Here is a 27,428-nt window from a genome sequence, read left to right on the forward strand (position 1 = left end):
GAGCACCGAGTCCTGGCACGCAATGTGTTCCGAGGTCTCGGCCCCGACTCTGCTTCAATCCTGTCATTTCTGTGCATAGAAGCCTCCCTTCATATTTGAGGTAGGGTAGCAGGTGGGCCAGTAATCTTTTGCTTTTGAAAGAGGCCAAGGATCTGCACCAGCCACCTGGGAACTGCAGCCTCTTCTGTGCGCAGGAATCGGACAGAATTGCTTCCCAGTCCTGGATTGGAGGTGGGCAGTGGGGAGGATGTAGCCATTCAGATTCAGATGAAGAGGTTTGTTGCAATAACAATAATAAATACTCCAAGATTTTTATAAGCCAATTCAGTTTTAGACTCAGTCACTAGTGTTGTTGGAACCTCTTTCCTCTATATATTTACTGGCCCAGAATACTTCTTATGGACTCCCGCTTGGTTTCTAGTAACCTTGCAACTTGATGACCGTGTTGTCCATAAATTGTAAGCAGTACATATTTTAAAATATTCATGCTAAAAAGGCCAAGAAGTTTACCATTGAGCTCTTTATGCCTAAATTGGTGTTACCAAAACCAAATTTTGTAATTTGAATTGTTTGTTCCACTCCAAAAAAGAAAAAAGATGTCTCCAATATATGTTAAGAAGTTCCTAGAGGTAACCCTAAGGCTGGAATAAATAAACACTCAGAGAAGCAAAGCAGCTGCCATGATATTTTCTTTCATTTTTGCTATTCTTTGCTATTGAGCGCTATCCTACGTGGGATACCTGGACAATCTCATCACTGATGCTTCGTCAGTACTAAGACATGGTGTTGGTTAGGTTCAGTGGGGTAACATTACTTGAGAAATGGCCTGTGTCCAAACAGATGTGACCAAAAACAACAGGTGGGTCTGTGTTGTGTTGTAGGAAGTAGTGAGGTGTGTATGTAAGGTGTCCTTGTGTGCCTTCCAAATAAGTGCTCCAAAAAAAAAAAAACTTAATAGGTGCTCCATAGTATGCATTATGTTGTCACCTAATATATTACTGATTTATAAATCCTCTATGACCTAAGGGGGAACAAGAGAAACATTGCCATTTCCACTTGTGATGAGAATTCCCCACCTTAAAGTGTCTCTCACCTTCAACTTGGCCTCTTAATTATATATGAATTAGGATGCTGACAGTTCTGAAAATAGTCCTATTTTAGCTTCAAAAAAACAAGTTACCCTCTCCAAATCTGTGTTTGTTCCTCCGACATATATTTTTATAAAACAAACATTCTTGTGTATTTTACTGCTAATTGGCTTTTAGAAAAAGTGTTATTTCCATTTCTTTGTGCTTTTTACATACATCTATTGTCCATTTCATCTTAAATCAGAAACTGTCTATTTGGTCAACCAAAAGAAAAATGTTGCTTCTACCAGTTTCTAGATCAATTGTGATCCTAGTCCTGCATTTTAAGCATGAAGGTATTGCCTGACATTTTCTCATGGTTAAACTTGTTCCTTGTCAGATAGGATACCCATTTTTGATTTTGTTTATTAAAAAAAATACGAATGAGGATGTTTTGAAACAATCTTAATGTTGGATATAGTCAACAATATTTGCTCAGAGAAAATATATTTCCTGGTTATTTACCCAGATCCTGAACCCAGAGACTGCAACTCTGCTGCAAATGAAATTGACAGTGTTTACGGCTGCATGGTAGCACTTGCAGCCACTTAAAGGTGATGTCTTTTAGCAGTTAGTTCAAGTTAATTAACCCTTTGGGGGTTCCTGGATATTCTAACCTCTTCCCTATTACCTCTGCATGAAGCCATACTTAAGCCTGTCCATGTCTACACTTGGATTTACATATTTGCAAAATGAAGCTTTCTATGATTATGAAACAGAAAAAAATTGAGGCCTGCAAGAACCAAGAGTTTCACTGAAACCAGCTATGGTTGGTGGTAGCCACTTTGCTTTTTATTTCTCAGCACAGAGAAAAATAGAGAAGCTTCCTTTTCCCTCGTCTAATTGCAGGGAATATTGTATTTTATAGCAATAAAATCTCTAAGGATTTTAGATACTTTGAGCAGGTGAATTAAAAGTGATTCCAGAGAGTACTGGAAAAACTTGATTTTTGTTCATAGTGGGATTCATATTTCCTGATGAGTCAATATGGACTGTGAAAAATCAAATCCTAATGTTTGTTTTTTTCTTTTTTCAATGTTCATATACAGTGTTAATGTATCGAGGTGAAGCTGTTGAAGATTTCACAGGACCAGATTGTCGTTTTGTAAATTTTAAAAAAGGTGACCCTGTATTTGTCTACTATAAACTTGCAGAGGTATCACCAGAACTTTGGGCCGGAAGTGTAAGTAAAAGTTTGACAGGTGTTATATTCTTACTTTTGATGGGTAGCAGTGTAGATTTAAATGACTGATTTCTTGGGGTCTTTGTAGAGTTAACCTGACCTCTTTGCCAGGCCCTGTGCTCCTAACACACCTTAGGCCTGGCACAGCATAGAAAGTCAGGAGACTTTCTGAAACAGAACTCTACTGGTTGTGGTTGCTACCCCTCACATCAAGTTCCAGAAGGCTCTACACATCATGAAGGTCGTCATGGTGAAAACCTGACAATTCTTAGCTTTGCTGCTTCAAAAGGGAAGGATTCATGGACATTAGAGTTAATCCTGTAAATTAAGTCTGAGATAGTAACTCAGGCATGCATATTTAAAGTTGTTTTTTTTGTGTATTTTACCTAATCATTTGTGCTGTTTTTACTCTAAAAAAGCAGAATATTATGTTCATTGTGTGCTTCCCCCCCCCTTTTTTTTTGCAACTTCTGGGTCATCCATTTCCTGCTTTTCCTATATTCTATGCCTGAAGGTTCCCCCAGGGGTTCTACTTCCAGCCAGTTGTATGGATCTTCTGATGAAAGACATGACATTGTTTATATCATGCTTTGATATATTAAATGGGGAGATTCACTAGGAGTGACCTCATTGAGAGGCTTATGAGTATTGTCCTTTTCATTTAAAAAATGTGATAGGTGGATTGTTTACTTAAAATAGTAGCAAGGGTCTTTGATGACTGTAGGAATGTTCCAGTTTAGAGACATTCCGGGTTGCATCCTTGAAAGTTCTCACCCTAAATAAAACACCACACAGCAGAAAATAAGACAGAAAATAAGAGTAATCCCTATGGAAAACTAGTTTCATTTTGTTGCCATTTCTGACTCTTAGGGAATGATCTTGAAACATGGTGCCTCTGGGTACAAACTTTATATTTAGACAGAGTCCCAGTTGCAGTACTCCATATAAAGAACCATCTATTGTTTCTTTCAAGTATACCAAATAGGATTGGTAACCTTTAAACTTGGAACTGTTTTTCCATGTACCTAAGTGGCATTTTTCATGTAGTAGTCATCTTTCTCACCTTCTTTGGGCTTTTGGATAAATGGGCTTGATTTGCATTTTCTCCTCTCACATTATAGCCTGTTAACTCTGTTCATCCCTAGGACTCTTGCCATTCTGGGTGGCAGCACTCATCCTGTCTTCCTGAGGAGCCCTGCTTTCAGCACCTGACCAGAAAGGATCTTTGCCAACTGAATGAGTGTTTGGGTGGCACTTTGTTTGCATTGCTCCTCTGGCATTCATTTGTCTTCTTTGCCTTCAGTCAGGTTGTGTTTTATCTGAGCTCCCTATAAAGTGAAAAACTCAGTTAGGAAAGGACCCCTGTCTAATCCATCTTCCTTTTGAATATTTCCTTTCAGGGCAGTGGCACTTAAGTAAATTTGTTCTGATAGTAGCTTATGCAGAATTTGTTCTCTTGTGGCAGTTCTTGGCTCCCCACCCACAAATCAAATCAACAGCATCTTGGCAGGGATGATGTATGGAAGCAAAATTAGATATAAAAATTATTTCCAGTCATGAACCTCCATGATTCTGCATCATTTTTTTTCATATCACAAGAAATGGGATACCACCCAGTGTGTAATTATGGAGCTTTATATAATCTATGGTCTCATTTGACACAGATTAAGAAGAGATAAATGTGTTCCCTTTCTCCATACATCTCTGGTTTCTTTCCCTTTTCCAAATTTAACCTTAATAGAATTTTCATCAGAAGGGAATAGTGTATTTCCCCTCAGACTCGCCTCTCATGTCATAAGTGTTATACTTAAGAAATTAAAAACTCTTTAGTTTTCAAAATGATTCTCCTTTTGAGTTTTTAATTTTTATTCTGCAATGTTGTTGATTTTCTAGAGTCTCAGACTTTATCTGCAGTGATGAAGCTTTTAATTGCTCCGTCTTATCTAATCTTCATGGCAGTATTCTACCACTAATACTGGCTCTCAGATGGTTTCTAGATATAACAAGAACATTCATGAATAGGGATATTTTAGAGGTAGTGATAAGATGCCTTTTTTAATTTTCTTTTTTGGGCATTTGATTTGCCTATCAGTTTCCTTTAATTATTGGCAAGAATCTTCTGTTCCTTTTAGTCAGTAGTTAGTAATAGGAGTGTCTTTCTCAAGGAGAACTTTATATACCTTTTGTACACTTTATGTAACTTCATATAATTTAACTGTTGGTGCTGAAAATAAATGGGGTTCTTTTCTGCAGAGGATTTATTTTGGGTGAAACTGAAGCATGATATGTGGTTTCATATGCATTATATTGTAATTTTATTTTCTCCCCTGCTGAGGGCCATTGTCAAGTAGGAATGAAGCTTCAAAATTTCCTTGCCAGCGTACCCCATGTTAAATGGATTTCACTGTTGACATTGCATGTAAGGTGACCTTGCTCAAGGACCAAGGCAGATCCAGGTTTAGAGCTGATCAGGTTTGAGGAAGTATCCCACTCCTTAGGGTGTTCCCGGTTTAAGACAAAAGGAGTTTTAGGGAAGTTGGAGGTTGAAGATGATTGCTGCTGGGAGTAGGGCGTGCCTGCAGCCTGAGTTCCCGCTGAGTTCTCCTGGAGAAAAAGTTTTTAGGAGGTGAATTGTTCGGGAGATTGGATTGCCCCTGAACCTTGTGTGGAGGTGGTGTGAGTCGGGAATAAAGAATTGCTGTTTGAATCTACAAGGCTGTGAGTGCCTCCTGATTCTGTGCCCAGCCAAGACTGCAGCATTAATTTTCTCCCCCCTTCTGATTAATTAAACAACAAGCAATGTGGCTAAAGGATTGTGCCTGGTAGGTTGTTCAATTCAACATATGGTTCTTACCCGTCATGGGAGAACTGACCTTTAGACGTCAGTTTCCTGTCTTGGGTTGAATCCACTGCAACCAGATCAACCGTCACTGACTACCAGTCCAGCATTCATCCATGCTTGTGGATAGGCCTAAGCACCAGTGTGGGGGGGTGAGGTTCTTGCCTCACCTCTGTTGGCCCCCAAATTTAACCTTGGTGCCAGTGGGGGGGGTGAGGTTCTTGCCTCACCTCTGTTGGCCCCCAAATTTTAGACTATCACTAGTAGAAGGGAGGAGGATAGAGAAATGCCACGACATCAAGCCAATTGACGGCTCCTTTGGAAAAATTGTGTCACTGGTGACACCATCAGCAAAGATGCCAGCATTACCACAATTAACATGGGGTGTGCTGGCAAGGAAATTGCATCACTGGTGACACCATCAGCAAGGATATGCCAGCAGTACCACAATTCGCTGCACCAGACGATAGTTCACAATGCATGCAACTCATATATAGTCCAGGCAAGTTCTGCAAGCAGTTCAAATCGGAGGAGTCTATCAATATGTCCATTTCCTCCAAAAGTAAATCAAGTCCTTGATTGAGCATTACTTGTTGAGTTATATTCATTGATGCATCAGTTTATACAGTTTACTGTGATAGCTATCATAGAAGCTGTAGTTTGGTTTTCTTAGTCTTTACTGGCACTGGGATGGAGATGGGAATTCTGGCAATAATGTTAAAGAGACATTATCCTGAACAGAATTATTAAATATAATGAAAAGGAAAAGTGAAAGTAAACAAACAGATCTGTTAATCACCTTTAAAAACAATAGTAAGCAAACAGTTCTGTTAACCACCTTTGAAAACAGTCATTAACAGCTGTTTACCTAATTTAGATTAAACCACTTAAATCACGTGAATAAAAAAAAAGAAAATTCGGATCCATTTTTTCATGAGCGCTCCTCATATAAAAATATGGACATACACACATACTGACATGCAACACAAAACAGTGCACACAGAACATACAACACATAAGACAATAATAACAGTCTTGTAGCTTTACCTAGGTAAAATCTCCATTGCAATGTTTAAAAACTCCACAGTCAAAAAATAAAACAGTCAAAAAACAAAGTTGATCAGAAAAACATTAACCTAGGTTTGTATGAGCTCAAAAAATAAAATACAACTTTATGATGTGGGAAAAATGCAATAATAAAATAGATATTGAAAAAAGGCACCGTGGTTAATCACTGTCGCAGATGTAAGAATAGCCAAGCTGGAGCTCTGGATATCAGCTGTTATGGATTTGAGTCAAATTATCTTCTTTTTGGTCTGTAGAAATTGTTTTCGTTAGTGTCTCTGGAATCTAAATCGGCTGCTGTTCTCCCTGTGGAAACACAAAAACAGAACCCCGACTCCAGACAAACACTGGATCAGGAGCTTTCCAATGTCCTGTTAGAATATCTTTCCAAAGTACCTTAGGCTTATGTACATTTTTTTGGATACATATGTCTTTCCACAACATTAAGTCCTGATGAATCCAAATTTAAAAAGTTTAGAGTAAAAAAAGGGTTATTTTAAGTTTATCTTTGGGGGTATATACCCCTTTAAGATCCTTTTAAATTTAAGTCTTTCAAAAGCATTTTGCCTTAGTTTTTAGAATTACTTTAGTCCTTTTAATTTTTAGATGTGGTTTGAAACCATAGTTGTCTTAGCCTTTTGTATTTTCTATCTGAAATACCTTTACTTGACATTTTTAACCATTTTCTATCTTATTTCTATCTTCTAGTTTTCTTCTAAGGTTTTTATATTTACCCTTAGTTGCGTTCTTCTCTCCTAGTTTTCTTTTGTTTCCTATTTTGTGGGTAAAAAATTCTTGTCTTTCTACATCTTTTTATCTTCCTATATCTTTTTTACCTTTCTACATCTTCTCTCTTTTTTTTACCTTTTTGTACTTCTGTTTTTGAAGTTTTCCACTTCAAATTTTTAATCTTCTTTATCTAAATCTTTTATCTTATTATCTTCCCATTTTCATGGGTTATATTTTTTCTCCCTCCATCATGAAGGCATCTTAACCACCTTCAATTTAACCTTTTAAAGCTTTTTGCAATGTACTTAGGCATTTTATAACTTTTTACTTTAACAAAGATTATCTCATCTCCCTCTTTTTAGTTTAATAAGTACATTTTAATAGTTTGATGAGCAAAGCAATTTTTTTCCCGCCATGAAGGTATCTCAACAACCTTCAATTTAACCTTTTAAAGCATTTCATTTATCATCTATACTGTACTTTTAAATGTACTTTTTCACCACCTAAAGCTTCACTCTTTTAAACGAGGCTTAGATTTTGTTTAAATCGCTTAATATTAGTTTACATGGCTGCCCTTCAACCAAAGGCTCTTTTTTACTCCATTAAGAAGCTTTTTCTCAATCTTCCATGTACAAATACCTTTTTTTTCTTTCTACCTTTCTCAAGCTTTTAAATTAAGTCTAGTTTCCTGAAAATCTTTTTAAATGACATTTTACAACTTTTCACTTTACCACACAGAGATTATCTCAACTAGAAACATTTCTTTTTCCTTTAACCTTTTATATTAAAATATATTTCCACATCTTGAATCTTTTTATATCTCTTTTTTAACCATTAACCCTTTTTATAAATTCACATTCTAAAACAACCCTTATAAAATTACTCCACTTTAATAAGATGAAATACTTTCATGTTTTTTAAGGTACTGTTATACTGTAATTGAAACCCAGCTGAAACTTCTTATACTCTCTGTATATAAATTACACATGATAGAATCTTAACACTTAGTAACCTTGTTTCAGCAAAGACACAGACCAAAGCAATATTAAACATTTTTCCATTTGCCAATTTATGAAAACACACATAATGTTTAAATATATTACCTTATGGAACTTAATAAGTAAAGAGTACTTGATTTCATATTTACTGGTTGATATTTTAACATTTTAGCTTTGTAAATAAATCAGCTGTCTGTAAAAACCAAGACAAGTATAGTGAACAGAACTAGCCATCTCTTTCTTGTTGAAGAAAAATCCTTCTACAGGATACCATAATGGTCCCATTGATATACTTAATAACTCATCTTTATAAAGCCATGGGCTACATTTTTGTATTGTATCAACATATGCCATAGTTTTTCTTGGTCTTACTGGGGTACCTTCTTCCTCTAACAATTTTTCTTCCTCGGAGGCGAACAACTTCAAACCTTGAGTCAACCATTTTTCCCAGTTTTCCTGAGAAAGTTTTAGGAACAGGCCACTTGAAATGAAAACAAAATAAATCAAAACAAGAACACATTGTTTTTTGAAATGGTCACCCATTTTTTTGCTCTCCTTCAGGAGCGAGCAAATTCACTTACCCCCAAGCTTCAGACATCCCACGTATGGGCCACCATAATGCCGCAGTCTTGGCTGGGCACAGAATCAGGAGGCACTCACAGCCTTGTAGATTCAAACAGCAATTCTTTATTCCCGACTCACACCGCCTCCACACAGGTTCAGGGGCAATCCAATCTCCCGAACAATACATCTCCTAAAAACTTTTTCTCCAGTAGAACTCAGCGGGAACTCAGGCTGCAGGCATGCCCTACTCCCAACAGCAATCATCTTCAACCTCCAACTTCCCTAAAACTCCTTTTGTCTTAAACCGGGAACACCCTAAGGAGTGGGATACTTCCTCAAACTTGATCAGCTCTAAACCCGGATCTACCTTGGTCCTTGAGCAAGGTCACCTTACATGCAATGTCAGCAGTGAAATCCATTTAACATGGGGTACGCTGGCAAGGAAATTTTGAAGCTTCATTCCTACTTGACAATGGCCCTCAGCACTCCCCAAGTGCTTGTAAAAGTAGATTTGGACAAAGCTAGGAAAGCATATACTATCAATACATCTGCTATAGTGGTAATATATTCTAGAGATTTTTGTATTGTTTTTACTTATTAATTTTTATGACTATTGTGTATTGGTTAAGAAAGACATAAATATTGGTTTATGAGCAATGCTACAAAATGTACAGGTAAATTGTTGCTAGAGGTTATTTGGAATTGCATTTATAACCAGCTTTGATTTACATAGTTTTAACCATATAGTATCCAATAATCTTCTATGCAGATCTTTTATTTACTTCAGAAGTCTTAACTTTATATGCTCTGTGTTGAGAATTAAGCTAAATGTAAAAAAGAAAACTTCAGTGGTTGGAAATGTTGCTTTAATAGTTCTGTACTTAATTTTTATTTGGAATAATAATCTCAGTGTAATTGTTATAGCAACTTTCTTTCTTGGTTATACCATATACCTATCTATTATGTGTATATTTCCTGCCACTTCTGAGAAATCTCTTATTTATATTCCTTGTACAGAATTTATTTGATATTTGTCTCTTTTGCACTATAGGTTGGCCGTATGTTTGGATACTTTCCAAAAGATTTCATCAAGGTAGTTCGTGGATATATTAAAGAAGAGCTACAAATTCCAACAGATGTAAGTTATGGATTTCTTTTTTGTTCTCAATTGTAAACTGGCTTATAAATCCATCAGTTATATTCAGTTAACTGCTTCTGAATGTTTTATAATGTGTTTGGGGGGCAATCTAACATTTGTGTGTCAGATTTTCATTTGAAATCAGACTACCTGTAAAAAAAAAAAGTTTGAAAGGCATTCAAGGGTGATTATATTATAATCTGAGAGTTGTCTAATATATTGAAACAGATATTCTAAGAGGCAAATAATTTCATTTTACAGGCAAATCCCATTGGATAGTTATTAGACATTTTAAGTATATTTAGGTTAAATTAATAAACTCTAACTTTTATACTAGGTTAGAAATATGTACTTACAAAGGTTTTCTTATTCTTAGTCATATATGGGATCATCATAGTCATGTTATAGATTTGGAAAAGGGGACCTGAGCATTTCAGGTGATGTTCAGTCTCAGATCTTTTAAGGCCCCAACTGCTTCCTTTATACAACATTCCTGTATGGTGCTCTGACTTAAATTGATTTTGTGACTGAAAGGATTTCGTGTTCTAGAATTCTCACTTCAGCTGATTATTTTCTAGAGTTTTAAATTGTATAGTAATTGATGCCCACCAACACTGAAACATCTTTGGGCAGCTCTTTGTAGTGGCTGTAGAATATGCAAGCTGCTAGGCTAGGACAGTTCTTAGATTAGATGGACTGAATGGATAAAGTCATCCTGTTTGTTGTTGCTGTTCCTAAAATTTCTTTATAATCTCAGGGGCCATAAAATCACTTCTGTTGCTTGTTGGACTTCATTGTTGGTAAAGAGAGTTCTTGGGATTTAAGCTGTGACAGCAGTTCACTGATTACAGAGAACTCATTTGTTTTGAACTCTGCTTTCTTATTGTATTTCCCATTACATGCATCCCTCATGGCTTAGAAATGCATGTGATGAGGAGAGGAAATCACTCATCCCTACTACGTTGAACTGCCTCCCCCACCCCTGAACCCCCCGCAGAATATTATGGAGATTTAATTAGGAATGGAAATTTTTTAAAAACATGTCCATTCATACTATGGCTCCTTTTATATCAATTTGCTTACTAGTAGCAAGAAGGAAGACTAGATAATATACACATAATCCTGAGAGAGATCTTAGTGACTGTGAAACCCTGATGAAGAGAAAGGTGTATACCTTGTTGAATCTTGTTTTCAGTTTGTTCTTGTGGTAATAGTAATGTGAGGAGCCTCCTTAATATCATTCTTTATTCCATCCAATGTACTTGTATCTCAGTAAGATACTTTAAAACTGATTCATCTTTCTCAAGGCTGCAGGATCTTCCAGCTTCTCCTGAGCAAATGATTAAGAGTTAAATTTCTGAAACATAGGTGTAGATATTAAGAGCTGGAGGATCCTATAAGTGATACCTTGCCTTTCCCTACTTATGTTCAGAGCAAATTGAGAGACCCAAGAGTCAGGCAATTGGAGACCAAATTGTCACCATTTTTACTCATTATGCTTTTTAAAGAATATGACCCATGTTAAAAAAAGAAAGAAAGAAAGAATAGACTTTCTAACACTGTAGTCTAGAAAAAGACAGATTTACTCAGCCATAGATGGAGTTAGGCAGTGGGGGTTGGAAGAGGGTAATCTGGTTGACCTCAAAGATTCTTTAGAACCAATCCTGAATTTGGGAGCGTGGATGAGTTTGCTTTTGTGATACTTTGTTATTGACACATTAATGGTTTTCTTTTCCTTTTAGGAGACAGATTTTGTTTGTTTTGATGTTGGAGGAGATGATTTTGATAATTATAACGTAGAAGAACTTCTAGAATTTTGGGAATTGTATGATTCTGCAAATGAAGATTCTGAGAAAGCTATAGAAAAAGTGGGACAATTTCCTGAAGTCTCCCAGGATGTTGAACCTGAACCTAAACCAGTAGTAGCAAACTCACAAGAAATTGAAAGTGCATTCTCAGAAAACACTGTGGATCTTGAGGAACAATTTTTGGCTCAGAAGAACCATCCTCATGCAGATAGTCAAACAGGTAATGCTCAGGGTGAACAAACTTCATTTGAACTTTTTGAAGAAATACTACCAGATAAATTGAAAGTGCCAGAAAGTGAAAAAAACAAAACCAGCAACATTTCTCAGGTCTCAAACGAACAGGAGAAGACTGATGCTTATAAACTTTTGAAAAAAGAAATCAATCCTTATCTAGAAACCAAAGAAAACAAACAAGAAATGAGTATAATTTGGAAGATTTTAAAGAAAACTGAAACCACAGCCAAAAGGGTAGACATGATGGACAAGGAACGAGGTGATATGGAAATGGGAAAGGAGGAAAGTCCTCTGGCAGATGAGGCTTCTTTATAAATTTGACTGTATAGTTCAGTCATCCATTAAATGGGATGAAAACAATTAACCCTCCCGTATCCTTGCCCAGTTGTTCTCATGGGCTCATGCCAGGACATGGAGGGCAGTGTTGAGGTATCTGGAACTGTGTGCTGAGGGGGAGTGCTGATCATTGGGCTTAAGTGGGGGTAGATACTGTCATCCATCTGGCTCAATGCATTCTTCTCCCTTGTAGAGATGCAGCCACCCCATGAAGATGATTTTCCTAAAGAGAACACAAATCGTCTTAATAGAAATCTTCATGAAGAGCCAAACCTCCTGCGTCATCATTTTAATATGAACCATCCTGAAGAGCTCAGCCTCTTGAATCAACCTGTGACTGAGGACATGGGTGTTTCAGAAGTGTCTCAGATCCCAAATACTGAGAAAGTAGACCCAGGTAAAGCTTGCCAATTTTTCTCTACAAAGTAGAGGCATTACCATAATGAAGGCTTTCAAGGATATTTGTTGCCAAAGGTACGAAATAGAGCAGAGAGTGATATAGGTACATGTGAGTTCAAAAAAAAATATCTTAAGTGAGAGAAAAGCAAGAATAAAGATGACTAGAAATCAAAAATAGGCCAGAGACTGTAACTCACCTAAAAGCAAATGTTTAGGTATGACTAGCTTGTGTAAACCATTTACAACTAAAATATTTTTCTTCAAAGGCCTTATGCTCTAAAACTGTAGTTTTCAACCAGACCAACAGCACCAGAAACTCTAGGGGTGGGACCCACAATCTGTGTTTAGCAGGCCTTCCAGGAAAGTCTGGCCTAGTACAAGTTAGCTTGAATAATCACTGTTCATAGTCTCATAAATTCTGTGTTTTTCTTCCCTTTTCTTCTAAATGGAATATAATATAGCTCAAGTCCTGTTTTGACTTGCTTCCTGGACATGGTAATTAAACTTTTTCAAATGCAGTCAATGGTCCAGATCTTTATACTATATACTTACAGCAAACAGTACAGAACTGCAATCGATTTTAGATTGACACTTACAAATACTTCATCATAGTGCACAATATCCAGTGGGAGATGAGAAATAATTTTTCAAAAAAATCCCCAATAATGGCATCAACAGCATTCTACTTTTGTGTTGCTCACTCTCATTTTATCAGTAAATTAGATGATGACTAATTGTTTATTTTAATCCATCCAGTATGGTGCTATGAAGCCATAATTACTGTATTTTGTGTTTTTAAAGGTTCTGGTCTGTAAGCATAGCTATAAGCATTATCCTGCACCAGTGCAGGGCTTGGCAGCACTGATCTGAACCTCCCCCCCACCATCTGCACACACAGAGTGTAGGAGAACTCATAGCAAGGGGGGATTCAGTTAATTTGAGAAGGAATAACATATGAGTTCTCCCATTTTCCAGAAGACATTGCATCCATATATGAACACTACTGACTTCTGAACTGTCTTTAACTCTGTAAGGTTATGAAAATGAATCACGCACCATTACGATTTGTTATTTTCATGCTCCAAAACTTTCAAGAATAGGGAAAACTTGACTTACAAAATTAAGAATGAATTATTTCCCTGGCCTTTTAAGTTCCACCACAAAATGATGTCAATGACCTTTAATAGGTAAAATCTTCCCAAATGTCATTTAATGTGTCTCAGGTGCTGAGATGCTGAGCCAATGGGGCAGACTTCACCAGCAGTCAAATTCATAGACCAATAGTGAATGGAGGGCCTGGGGTTGTAGCTCAGTGGTAGAGCGCTTGTCTAACATATGAGGCACTGAGTTTGATTCTCAGCACTGCATACAAATAAATAAAATAAAGGTCCATCAAAAACTAAAAAAAAAAAAATTAGGCAAAAGCTTAAAAAAATAGTAGTGAATAGAATCTCAGGGTTGAGAAAGACCTTAGAGGCAACTGGTCCAACTTCTTAATAACTGCATGCTGGACTCCTGCTGTTTAATCAAACATACCCCAGGCTCATGTAACTCATACTGAAATTCCACCCCTACAAGCTCTCAGGTCTAACTGGAATTCTACCTCATTCACAGAGCCTCAATGCAGGTCTGTACCCAATTCCCTTTAGTCTCTCTTGGTACTACTGTGTTCTTTTTAAATGGTTGTCATCTGTCCATTCAATAAATAATTGTTGAGTATCTCTGCCAGGTGCCAGATACTGTGTTAAGCCTTGGCCCATTCCACCTGCAAATCTGCAAACCAAGACTCCCTCTCTTTCAGCTTTCCTAAAATTTTAAACACAAAGTTTCACCAGCACTAAATCCATGTTTTTTGAATGTGACCCTATCTATATATCTCTGGTTTTAAAAATTTTCCTTGAGTAAATATTGTTCTGGTAGCAGTTGTATGGCCATGGAAGTAGTGGAGAGTAGACTGGAGATTGTTCATTTTATAATTGAAGGGTTTGACAGCTCTAATTAGGATTTTGAAGTTTTCTTCTCTGTTGTGTTAATTGTCTTTAGGAGAGCCACATATTCCAGGCACTGTGACTCATATATTTAGTGAAATACTCGATGAATATTGAAACTGAAGAGAGACAATTCTTATTCTATAGCATAAAATAAAATAGCAATTTCCCCTTTCAATTTTAGAGCTACTTATAACAGAAGGTACTCCTGTTGATGCTGCTGATACAGAAAACCAACTAGAGATAAAGGTCGAAGAGCCAGCAGATGCCACCCTTTTGGACAACATACTTTTCTTGTTATATTCATTCTTGCTTTATTTGTCTAAGATGGTAAGTTTGACATAGTTTCTTCAATTAGAATGTTGATTATTTATTAGTTTTTAAGTGGCTTCTGGTCATGAAGTGAAAAACTTAAAATGTCTTTATGAAAATGACTCTTGACCCTTTGAGTAGATAGCTCCTGAAACAAAAGCCATAGGGGTGTGGCTTTAATGGCTACTTGGTTTAGCACATGAGGAAGATTTGCTGTCTACCAAGGCTGGACATTTGCACACCTGTAAAAACTTGGTTCTTCCCCTCAGAACCTTTCATTCTGGCAGGGAGATAACAGCATTCACTTGAAACACAGTAAGATAATGGCAGAAAGAGAGGTATTTATTCGATGGTAGAACATTATTGTCCATAAATGCATTTATTATGGTTGGAAGGGTGATCAGTAAGGTCAGAAAGTGGTTGAGATGTGTTTGAAGCACAGGCAAAAGGCAAACAGGAGTCTGACATGTGGTTTGTTGTTGATTAGACAGGCTGGGGTGGTGGGGGAAGCTGGCAGTCAGAAGAAATGTGTTCAGAGAAATGGAAACATGAAGAAAGGATATTTGGGGAGGGCAGGAGAATGTGAATAGTTGGTGTTGTAAAGTGTGAAGTTGGAGGGGGATGGGCCTGTTGGAGAGGCCAGCAAATCTTAAAGGAAGTCATGAGCCAAAGTAGCATTAGACCATTAATAGTGGGGATCCTTAGAAAGTTTTAAGAATGAAAGGAATTAGGTTAGATCTGTTTCTTAGAAAGAGTCACTTAAGGCTGATCTTTCTAAAGAAAATCATGATCCAAACAAGACATTTAATCTGTCTAGAAGCTTATCTAAGCATTTTAGGACTTACCTCCCCCCTATTGGTATTTGTTGATATTGGACTTTTAGATTTTAATTATAGGAATGAGAAAGCTTTTAGAGTTGGAGGATAAGATGGTCCTAGGGCCATTGTGACAGTAATCCTCCTCAACTGAAGTTGTTTCCTATAGGTTGTGTTATTTCAAGGCTTGTGTAAGAAAGATGATGTTGTTGTTTTCCTTGTAAAATGTATAGATTTTGAAGCCAGGTAGATCTGGTTTCAAATCCCAAGGTTATCATTTAGACGTTTGGGCAAATAACTAAACTTTTGAAAAAAGTTTTCCTCATCTGAAAAATGTAGATAATGCTTACTCCAATCATAAGAATTAAATGATTTGACAAGGTAAAATGTCTGGTGAGGTGTCAGGCATTTTGAAGGGTTTTACCCCTACACACGCCCTAATTCTCATGTAGACAGTCAGAAGGTGGTATAAAGACAATGAATACCTGGGGAGGAAAGACCACCAGGGTGGAAAAGATGTGGTGGGGAGAAACAAATCATTTTTCAGTTGGCTCCATGTTTGTTCATGATGGTGGCAGCCACCTGGGTAAGGGGTATATATGAGCCAGGCAGTTAGAATAATGATATTTCCAGTGATTAAAGCAGTCTTCCACAGTCATAATTTGATTATCAGAATGAATCAGCATCACTTAGAAAGTTAACAGCCTCACGATATGGGAAGGATTTCTTTATTCATATTTTTAGGTATGCACAGAGCCCTCCTCTAGGTCTAGGTCAGGGGACATGAATGTGGTGCAGGTATGGTCAGTGATTGTACGGTGATAGGTAAGACATAGACGTGAGTGGCAAAGAAGAGGCACAATGTTAGGAGACTGATTTGAAAGGAGATTTCAAAAAGGCATTTTGATGGCCCAGTATGTAAAGGACATTGTGCGAGGACTAAAAGACTCTAACAGGTGTAAGGCATGATTGTGATTTTTGAAAGCCTTAAGAAAAGGACTTAACAAATATATGCAAAAATTATGAACAAGTCAATGTAAAATCTTAAACAAGTAGTATGATATCTGATAGGACTGGAGAGTAATAGGCTCTGATGTGTTTGGGAGATGTGCACCAATCAGATTCATTGATCAATGGAATCCTAGCAGAATCTTAGTGTTAGAAGAAACCTTGGAAGGCTGTTAGTCTAGTTTCTCACTCATTGCTATTATTTTCTTTACTGTGGCCCTGACGAATAGTTATGAGGCCTGTACACCAGTATTTCCTAGCATGAGTCACTCTCTTACAAGGCTATATGTTCTTCTGTTGTCTAGTTCATCCTTGTATTGACTCCAAATTTTCCTCCACATGATTTCCTCTATAAAATTGAATTCTTTTCTACATAGAAATCCTTCAAATATTTGAAGTTATATCTTAATTTAAAAATTATTTTTAGTATTTTTATCATGGAAACTTTCAAATAAGAGCAGAGAGAATAGTAGGGGACTATAGGTAACCATAACATACTGTATATTTTAGAATACTAGAAGAAAAGATTGTGAAAGTTTTACCATAAAGAAATGATGTTTGAGGAGGTAGATATATTTAACTGATTTAAACGTTACATAGTGTATGCATGCATCAAAATGTCATGTTACCTACTTCAATAATTATAATGTTTGTTTCTATGTAATAGTTAAAAATAAATTTAATTAGAAAAGCTTTAAAGAAAAGCATAGAGAATAGTATAATGAACCCACAGGCCATCACACAACTTAACAGTAATTCCTTGATAGCCAATATCAGTGAGTTTTTTAAATTTGTTCTAATTGGTTATACATGATAGCAGAATGCATTTCAATTCATTGTATATAAATGGAACAAACTTTTCCTAGTTGTACACAACACGTGTAGTCCTACATGTACCTCGGGTAATGAGGTTCATCTCATTCCACCATCTTTCCTATCCCTCTGCCCCCTCACCTGTCCTACCTCCCCTTTGCCCAAAGTTCCTCCATTCTTTCCATGCCCCTTACCACCCACCTCACCCCCACTATGGGTCAGCATCCACTTTCAGAGAGAACATACAGCTTTTGGTTTTTGGGATTGGCTTACTTCCCTTAACCTGATATTCCCATTCACCCGCAGATGCCATAATTTTTTTCTCTTTTAATGCTATAAGAAATATTCCATTTCATATATGTACCACAGTTTCTTTATCCATTTATCTGCTGAAGGGTTGGTTCCACAAAACTATGGAATGCTTCACAAATGTGGGTGTCATCCTTGCTTGGGGACTATGCTAATTTTTTCTGTATTGTTCCAATTTTAGTATATGTGCTGCCAAAGCAAGCACACTCTGAGTTTTAACAAATGTAGATACCCATGTAAAAACTACCATAATCAAGATATAGAACAGTTTTTTATTCACTAGAAAAGGGGTTTCCTTGGGATCCTTCCCAGTGAGTGCCTTCACCACCTGTTCCAGGCAACCATTGGTAACTTTTTTTTAAAACTATAGATTCATTTTTCCTACAGTACTGTTTCATATATATGCCACTATAAGTGGACTCATATCTAGGAGTGCAATTGCCTCCTACGTTTAATGTATGTTTTTATCTTATGTGATACTGTCAAGCCATGCTAAAAAATGACCACAATCATTTTATACTTCCACCAGCAATTTAGGAGACTTCCACTTGACTTCATCTTCACTAGCACTTGGGCCATTCTAGTGGGTATGTCTTTGTGAGTTTATTTCCTGATAATTAATGATATTGAGTGAACTTTTTTTTCTCTTTTGAGATAGAGTCTCACTAACTTCCTTAGGCCCTTGATAAGTTGCCAGCCTCAAACTTGGGATCTTCCTGCCTCAACCTGGGATTGATTGCTGGGATTACAGATATGTGCCATGATGCCAGGATCAAATACTTCTTCATGAGCTTGTTGACCATACTGTTTTTGTACGTCAACTCTCTCTGGCTAGCTGGAATCCAGACTTCTCCCAGCTCAGTGCCAACTGTGGGATTGGTTAGCTTATAGTTGTTTTTGGCCCTCACAGGTACTGCTTAGAACGTAGCCCCAAACTGAAGACCACCTCCATGCAGATTTCTGGAACTCTTTTTCTTTGTGGCTCCCATGTTTCTGGTAGTTTTCTCTACATATTTTTGGCTGCTTAATCTCCTGGAACTCTGGTCTCTCTCTCCTCAGTGAGTCTCTTGTGCCCCATTTGTGTTCCCCTTTTCAAACTGAGGTCTAGAGGGTGCCTCCAGGTAGAATGCTCACCTATTTGTTCTCCTGCTCTTAGGGGTGACAGTTGCATGTTCCTTGTGGCTTTCTATCTGAAAAATAGCTCTTTAAAAATCTTTTTTGACTGGGCATGATGGCACATGCCTTAATCCTAGTGGCTTGGGAGGCTGAGACAGGAGGATCACAAGTTCAAAGCCAAAAATGAGGTGCTAAGTAACTCAGTGAGACCCTGTCTCTAAATAAAATACAAAATGGGGCTGAGACTGGGGATGTGGCTCAGTGATCAAGTGCTCATGAGTTCAATCCCTGGTACCAATATATATATTCCAACTTTCTGGTTGCTTTCAGTGGGAGAACAAGTCTCATATAAGTTACTCTCTATTGATTTCTTTTTTTTTTTGTAATTTTTTGCAATAATTGAAAAAATATGTTTCTGGGACTTCTAGGATATATTGTACTTTGGGTGAATAAATGACATCCCCCTGGTACAACAATTTAACCTGTTTTCTCTATTGCCTTTTTTTTTTTTTTTTGGTGGTGCTGGGGATTGAACCTTGGGCTTCATGCATTGTAGGCAAGTGCTGAGCTAACAACCTCAGCCTCTCTCTGTTGCTTTATATTTCTTGGAAATTGGTAGTCAGGTTTAGGTTCAATTCTGTTTCTTATGAAAACTTAATAGGAAATATTGCATTGACATCTGCATGTCCTCTCCTTTGATGTTGACTACTAGTCAACAGTGACCTTGGTGAGATTTGCTAATATATTACAGGTTGCAAAATAGCAATGGTCTGAATTGCTGGGATTTTTCTTTCTTCATTTAAAGGTTGGGATGCCTATACAAATAAAAATTTATGATTGATTATTCTTTCTTTTTTTTGGTACTGGGGATTAAACTCAGGGGCACTTGGCTAGTGAGCCATATTCTCAGCCCTATTTTGTATTTTATTTATATACAGGGTCTCACTGAGTTGCTTAGCAATTCGCTTTTGCTGAGGCTGACTTTGAACTTGCTATCTTCCCTCCTCAGCCTCCCAAGCTACTGGGATTACAAGTGTGTGCCACAGCGCCTGGCTATGATTGATTATTCTTTACACAGATATTCGGTTTGTATAGTTAAGGCAGGAGATAAACATTTGATTCTTTTTCTTCATTTAAACACTTTTCAGAATAGTAAGGTATTATTCTAGCATTATCAAATGATACCCAAAGGGGCTTTTGAAATCTTTTTAACTTTTATTTAAGAGTCAATATGATGTCATGCATTTAAAAATATTTGGTGTGTTTAATCCAGTTAGGAATAGTAATTGTTCTTACCTGATGCTCAATTTCTCCCCCTTTTGCCTTGTAGAAGCCTCTTTATCTTGGCTCCTGGGACCCTTTGCCACCACCTAGTGGTCATTTTTACCTGTTTCCCTTGCTTTTGAAGTATGAGATGTTCCAAGTTCATCTTAAACATTCCCTGTCCAGACCTTGAAGGAACTATTTCTCTAAAAGAACTTTGGTTTCTTTCAATAGGAAATGATATTTAGAGGCTACATTCCAAGTACTAGGATTGCTTATTGCTCAAATTGACTGTCATTTGTAAGCCGTTTTAGTAAGTAAAATCCCCACATATTTCTGTAAGCTCAGAAATATGTGGGGATTTTTGATCATGTCATTTAGATAATTCCCATGAAAATTCAGTATGCTAGAGAGATTTTACTTCACTTCATCTATCTTAGATCTGTGTTTTCTTTCTCTGATGTTGGAGTTCCAGTTTTCAATGACATCAATATAATTGTTTACAGTCTTGTGCCACTTAATGACATTTTGGTCATTAGTCCATAATAATGGAGCTAAAAAATTCTTGTCACCTAGTATTTTTAATCTTTTTTATGTTTTGATATATTTAGATATATAAACATTTACAATGTTACAATTGTCTACAGAATTCAGTATAATAATATCTTATAGGTTTTTATCCCCAAAGCGATGATATACCATATATGAATACCTACGTGTGGAAATGGCTATATTTTCTAGGTTTGTATAAGTATACTCAATGATGTTTACACACTGAAATTGCCTAAGATGTGTTTCTCAGAATTTATTCCCATTATTAAGCAACACACGACTATATTTATGTTGTTTAAAATACTTTCAGGAATGTATTCCTGAAATTAAATGAAATTCTCTTGTCTTTAAGCTATATCCCACTAAGGTATGTTTGAAATAATTCATTTCTGTGGTTTGTCACCAACATGATATCACAGGTTGTTTCATTTTTGCTTTCAATATTTAGGTGTTAATTTTTAAAGATTTTTTTGTTTATTTTACAATTATTTAAATATTTAGAAGAGCCAAAGTTAATTTGTGAAAATAAGTTGTTTCTGTTTTCTGGTACTGGTGATTGAACCCAGGGCTCCTATCCACTGAGCCACATACCTAGGCTCTTTATTTTTTATTTAGAGATAGTTCTCACTAAGTTGCGTAGGGACTTGCTAAGTTGCTGAGTCTAGCTTTGAACTTGTGATTCTCCTGCCTGATTTTGAAAGAACTCTAGCTTTTGTCCCAGTTCTGTCTACCCTGATGTTACTCTCTTTTATAGTTAACTTTAAAAATTTATTTCCTTATGCATTCTGCTATTAAAAAAAATAAGCAAATGAGAAAAGGGATATGCAGCTCAGTGGTAGAGCACTTGCCTACCATACATGAGGCCATGTGTTCAATCCCCAGCACCATAAAAAGAAAAAGAAAAGCAAATGATTTTTACATCTAGCTATGATAGCTTTATATATGTACTGGCTTCACCTTCCCAACTGAAACAATTAAAATAAATATGAAAAAAACCCCACAAACATATAAAATTTTAAGATCCAGTAACATTGAAGATCAAGCAACAAAGAATGATTCTGGAAACATAAAGAACAAATGCTATGAGCTCTTTAGTTGCCCCAGCTTTTACTATGTTAAGAGATTCCCAAGCCATGACAAAGAAGGGGAAGTCAGGCAGAACCAGAGGATACCATGAATTGAGAGATGGTGCTGAGATTCCAGGAAAACCAAAGTGACTAGAATTCACAGGGTGGAGTACCAAAAGAAGGTTGCTACATTGAGAGACAATTCTGGAAATCTGTGAAAGGCTCTCTGAGTGTTCAGCAGGGTATTGATCTGCACATAAGTGTGATGAAACTGCTTAGCAAGTCAGAGAAACCATCTTAAGTGATTAGAAGGAACAGGTCCTAACACAGGGACCAGAATAGCACCTGGAAAAAACTATCTAAGGAAGTTGGGTAGAATAATCAGAAGGGTGTTACCTCGGACTGACTATTACAATTTATGTCATACCTAACAAATATTCAGACCCAAGAGAATCAAATTGTTTCCAGTAATTTAATTGTATACGAAATATTAAGAATAGTAATTCGTAATGTATGGCATCGAATCAAAGCTTACCAGGCATGCAAAGAAGCAAGAAAAATACAATCCACAATGATGAGGAGAAGAATCATCCAATCAAAGCCAACTGAGAACTATCGGAGATGTTAGAATGAGGTAATGGCATTTTTTAAAAAGTCATTACTACTATATTTCGTGTGTTAAAAAGGTAAAAAGAGATATAGAAGATATATTTTAAGAAAATCAGACTTCTAGAGCTGAAAATGTATGATAAACACAGTGGATGGGATTAATGCCAGAATAAGCATTGTGATGAAATTGTTAGTGAACTTGAGGACATAGCAGGAGAAGTACCCCAAATGAAACAGGGAAAATTTCTTCTGTTAAAGAAAAGTGAACCAGAGCATCAGTGAGCTGTGGGACAGTTTCAAGTTGAGCGATGAGAGGTATTCAGAAAAATATTTTAAGAAATGATGGCCAAAAATTTGTGAAAACTGTACATCTGCAGATCCAAGATATTAAATGGGACTAGAGTACAAAAAGCATGAATAAAGCTATATCAAGGTATATTATATCATAAATAAATTGCTCAAAACCAGTGATAAAGAGCAATCTTAGCAGTTAGAGAAGACATTTATGTAGAGAAGAACTAAGGATGATATCAGATTTCTTGTCAGAAATTAGGCATAAGAGAATATAGTGGAGTGATACCTTTAATATATTTGAAGAGTAATAATGTTGGCCGATAATATCATGCCCAGTGAAATATCTTTCTAAAATGAAGACTTGTACTGACATACAAGCTGAAAGAATTCACCTACACTTGCACCAAGACAGCAGATGGAAATAATGGAATAAAGGAGTAAAGAACACTGAAAATGGTGACTGTGTGCATAAATATTTAAAATAATTTTTCTTATTTGAACATTTTAAAAAGTCATTGACTGTTTGAAGACAAATATCAGTGTAGTATGGGACTTAGAAAACACGTAAAGTAAAATACATGACAACAGTATAAATCTCAGAAGGGTAGTAACTATTGTAACGTTCTTATTGAATATGTGAAGTAATATAGTATCATCTGAAGGTAGATTGTGACAAATTAAAGATGTATATTCTAAACCCTGAAGCACTAAGATTAGAAAACAGAGTTATAGCTTAATAAGCCAATAGAGGAATCACTAAAAATACCGATAGTGGTATTTCTGCAAAAGAAGACAGAAAGAAAAGAAAAAGAACAAAGAACAGAAGGAACAAATAGAAGATTATATTAAGCTTACACCTATGCACGGCAGTAATCCTATTAAGTGGAAAGTATCTAAATACATCAGTTAAAAACAGAGATTGTCATATTGCCTAAAGAAGCAAGACCCAAATAGATGTCTAAGGGAATAACACTGTAAATAGAAAGACACAAAGAAGTCAAAATTAAAATGATTGAAAAAGATATCTCATGTTAAACACTAGTCAAAGGAAATCTGGAGTAGCTACATTAAACCAAAAGAGGTTGTGGGGCAAAATATATCATCAGGACTAAAGAAAGTTATTTCCTAATGATAAACGAATCAGTCAAGATTATATAATAAACCTAAATGCTTGTACTTTTAATATTAGACCTTCAAAATACATGAAGTATCAAAATTGATAGAATTATGAGGAAAATGATGAGTCCTATAGATTACATTTAGAGATTTCAATATCCTTTCCTCAGCAATTGGCAGAAAACGAAAAATAAAAGTAAGGTTGTAGAAAGTGTGAATGACATAATCAATCCATCCATTTGAAATTAATTGACATTTATAGAAAACCCCCAAGGAGCTTAGTGCACATGGAACATTTACCAAGATAAACTATATTCTGGATCTTAAAAAAATTATCAGTAAATATAAAAGTATTCAAAGTCAGGCAAAGTTTATTCTCTGAACACAATAAAATGAGAAATCAATAATGGAAAAATCTGGAAAATTCTCAAATATTTAAAAACTTAAGTGCCAGGCTGCTATCTGCTATCTATCTATATCTATATCTATATCTATATCTATATCTATATCTATATCTATATCTATATCTATATCTATATCTATATCTGTATCTATCTATCATATATATATATTTGGTATAAATGAACAACACAGTACATTTATTTTTATGTGGTGTTGGGGATCGAACCCAGTGCCTCACACATGTAAGGCAAGCACTTTACCACTGAGCTACAACCTTAGCCCCCACTTCTAAATAATTTTTGAGTCAAATAAATCAGAGAAGAAATTCATATTTTGAGTTGAATAAAACTGAAAACAACATATCCATTTGTGCAATGTCACTAAAGTGTTATTGGAAAATTTATAGCACTACCAGGCCCAAGATAGCTTTATTAAAAAAGAAGTCTCCAGTCATTGACTTAGTTCCTACTATGAGAAACTAGAAAAGGAAAAATAAGTTAATCTCCAAGTAAGCAAGAAAAAAAGATATAATAAAGACCATAAGTCAGTAAAATTTAAAAAAAAGGAAAATAAGAGAAAATCAATGAAACCCAAAGCTAGTTCTTTATGATGAATAAAATTGATCAACATCTAGTGAGGGAAATAAAAGAGGAGACACGGGTTACCAATATTCGCAATCAGAGAAGGGATATCACTACAGATTTCACAGATACTAGACTGATAATGGGGATATTATGAACAGTTTATGTTAATTAACTTGACAATTTAGATGAAATGAAGAAATTCTATTTAAGCCACAAATTGCAAAAGTTCACTCAAGAAAAACAATTTCATAAACCTTGTTGACTATTAAAGAAATTGAAGGTATAGGTAAAAACCTTTCTACAAAGAAAAAAATATAAGACCAAGATAGCTTTATTGGTGATCCAATTAAACCTGTAAGGAAGAAATGATACTAATTCCTAATAGTAGTAGTAATACTAAACCCTTGTAGAATATTAAAGCAAGGAAATATTTCTCGATGAATCCAGTGTTATCACTACACCAAACCAAGACAAAGATATAATAAGAAAAGAAAACCACATACCTCTCATGGGATCTCCAATGAATCTGTACAGAAATTCTAAACAAAAATTTAAGTCAAATACAACAATATGTAAAAGGAAAATACATCATAGACAAAAACTAGACGGATGATGGGGATTTATGTCAAGAATCCAAAATTTATTTAACATTTGAAAATCAATGAAATTTACCACATTGATGTACCTAAAAGCACAATCTTTGTGTTTAGCTTGAGAGATACAAAGCAAGCATTTAAAAAATATAGCAGAGGGGGGAAATGTTGGGGAGTAATATTGGCCAAATTATATTGTTATTTTGTGTGCATGTACAAGTAGGTGACAATAAATCGCATCGACATGTAAAAAAAATCAGCCCTGATTATTATTTAAAAAAATTTTTTAGATGTTGATTGACTTTTATTTTATTCACTTATTTATATGCGGTGCTGAGATTTGAACCCATTGCCTCACACATGCTAGGCAAGTGCTCTACCACTGAGTATCAACCCCAGCCCCTCAGCATTGATTATTGATGTAGAAAAACAAACAACAAACTAGGAATAGAAGGGAGCTTAAAACATCCTCTGAAAAATGCAGCTAACCTCATACTTAATGGTTGATAATTGAATACTTTTCCCCAAGATCAGAAACCAAACAGAGATGTCTACTCTCATTACATCTATTCAGCATTGTACTGGGGTGCAGTAAGGAAATAGCTAGTATACTAAGGCAAGAAAAAGAAATAAAATGCACTCAGATTGGAAAGGAAGAAATAAAATTCTCTTTCTTTTCAGATAGCATGAATATATATAGATACAATCTGGTATGATCTAGAAAAAAGCTATTGTAAGGTAGACAGATAAAATTTACATCTAAAAGCAATTATATTTTCTATATATTAACAATGAATAATTAGAAATTGAAATTTTAAAGATTTCCATGTACAATAGAATAAAAATATGAAGTATTTAAACATAAACGTGGCAAAAACTAAAATGTATATATTCAAAACTATAAAATATTGCTGATAGAATTTAAAGAGAACCTAAATGGAGAGATATACCTAATTTATGAGTCAGAAGACTAAGGTGTCCATTCATCCCAGTTTAATCACCAGAGTCAACATTATTCCAATCAAAATCCCTGCAGAGTTTTGTAGAAAATGACAAGCTGATTGCAACAGACCTAGAATATGTGGCTTCAAGACTTAATCTAGGGCTGGGGATGTAGCTCAGTGGTAGAGGACTTGCCTAGCATATGCAAGGTCCTGTGTTCAATCCCTAGTACCATACGAACAGGAAAAAAATATTCTAAAGCTACAGTAATCAGGATTGCAGACAAAACATATTGAAACAGAGCCAAGAATTCAGAGATAGATACACAATATATATGGCAACAGTCATTGACAAAGATGGAAAGACAAGTAGAGAATGGAAAGTTTTTTCAGCAAATTGTACTGAAATTACTGCATATTTATATGCAAAATATTGATCCATGCCTTGCATTAGATACCTGAATTAACTCACAGACTTAAATATTAAACTCAAAACTACAAAACCTCTAGGAAAAAAAATAAGAGAAAAATTTTTGTTGAACTTAGGTTTGGCAAAGATTTCTTAAATTTGACAACAAAAGCATTAAAAAGGATTTGACAGTGTGGGATTCATCAAACTAAAACCTCTGTAATTCAAAATACACTTTGAAGTCAATGAAATAGACAAAACACAAGCTGGGAGGAAATTACTGTAAAGCATTTATCAAGACTTGCATCAAGGATATATGAAGAACTCTTAGAACGCATTCGAAAAAATATAGTCCTGTAAAATAACACTTCATCAAAGAAGATAAACAGATAGTAAATACATTAAAAATGCTTGACATAATTATCAGGGAAATGCAATTTTGAAGCATAAGAGTTACCACTACACACTTATTAAATATCTAATATTAAAGACAATTGTGCTGAGTGGTTGGAGAAGAGATGGAGGAACTGGATGGGTACACATCTGGTGGGGATATAAAGTGGTAGAATCACCTTCTTAAAAAGGTAAACATACACCAGTCATATCCAACCATTCTTTTCCAAAGAAAAGATAAGTTATATAGCAATAGGAGGAATTTTATATCAGTGTTCTTGGCTATTTTATTTGTAAAAGCCCCAAACTGGAAAAAAATCCAAATGTCTGTCAATAGATGATAGACAAATTGTGGTATGTACATGTAATGAAATGCTACTCAGCAATAAAAATAGATGATAGATAAACTGATGTAGATGAATCT

At 35.7% G+C, this 27,428-nt stretch overlaps 1 protein-coding gene, 1 long non-coding RNA gene and 1 other non-coding gene across 3 annotated transcripts in view; 1 reads left to right on the forward strand and 2 right to left on the reverse strand.

The window, feature by feature from the left end:
• Positions 1-27,428, forward strand: part of LOC144372935 (transport and Golgi organization protein 1 homolog) — a 90,086-nt gene that overhangs the window by 39,093 nt on the left and 23,565 nt on the right. The window contains exons 4-8 of the mRNA XM_078036131.1: positions 2,177-2,310; positions 9,557-9,643; positions 11,386-11,671; positions 12,215-12,418; positions 14,593-14,738. Of these exons, the coding sequence (XP_077892257.1) occupies positions 2,182-2,310; positions 9,557-9,643; positions 11,386-11,671; positions 12,215-12,418; positions 14,593-14,738 (852 nt within the window). The 5' untranslated portion in view covers positions 2,177-2,181. The remainder of the gene's footprint in view (positions 1-2,176; positions 2,311-9,556; positions 9,644-11,385; positions 11,672-12,214; positions 12,419-14,592; positions 14,739-27,428) is intronic.
• Positions 1-27,428, reverse strand: part of LOC144372936 (uncharacterized) — a 92,396-nt gene that overhangs the window by 20,218 nt on the left and 44,750 nt on the right. The window lies entirely within an intron of this gene.
• Positions 17,764-17,870, reverse strand: LOC144372938 (U6 spliceosomal RNA). Its single transcript, XR_013432759.1, has one exon. It is a non-coding gene; the product is annotated as a U6 spliceosomal RNA (small nuclear RNA).

This window comes from Ictidomys tridecemlineatus, unplaced genomic scaffold (assembly GCF_052094955.1).
Source record: "Ictidomys tridecemlineatus isolate mIctTri1 unplaced genomic scaffold, mIctTri1.hap1 Scaffold_195, whole genome shotgun sequence".
Taxonomy (NCBI): domain Eukaryota; kingdom Metazoa; phylum Chordata; class Mammalia; order Rodentia; family Sciuridae; genus Ictidomys; species Ictidomys tridecemlineatus.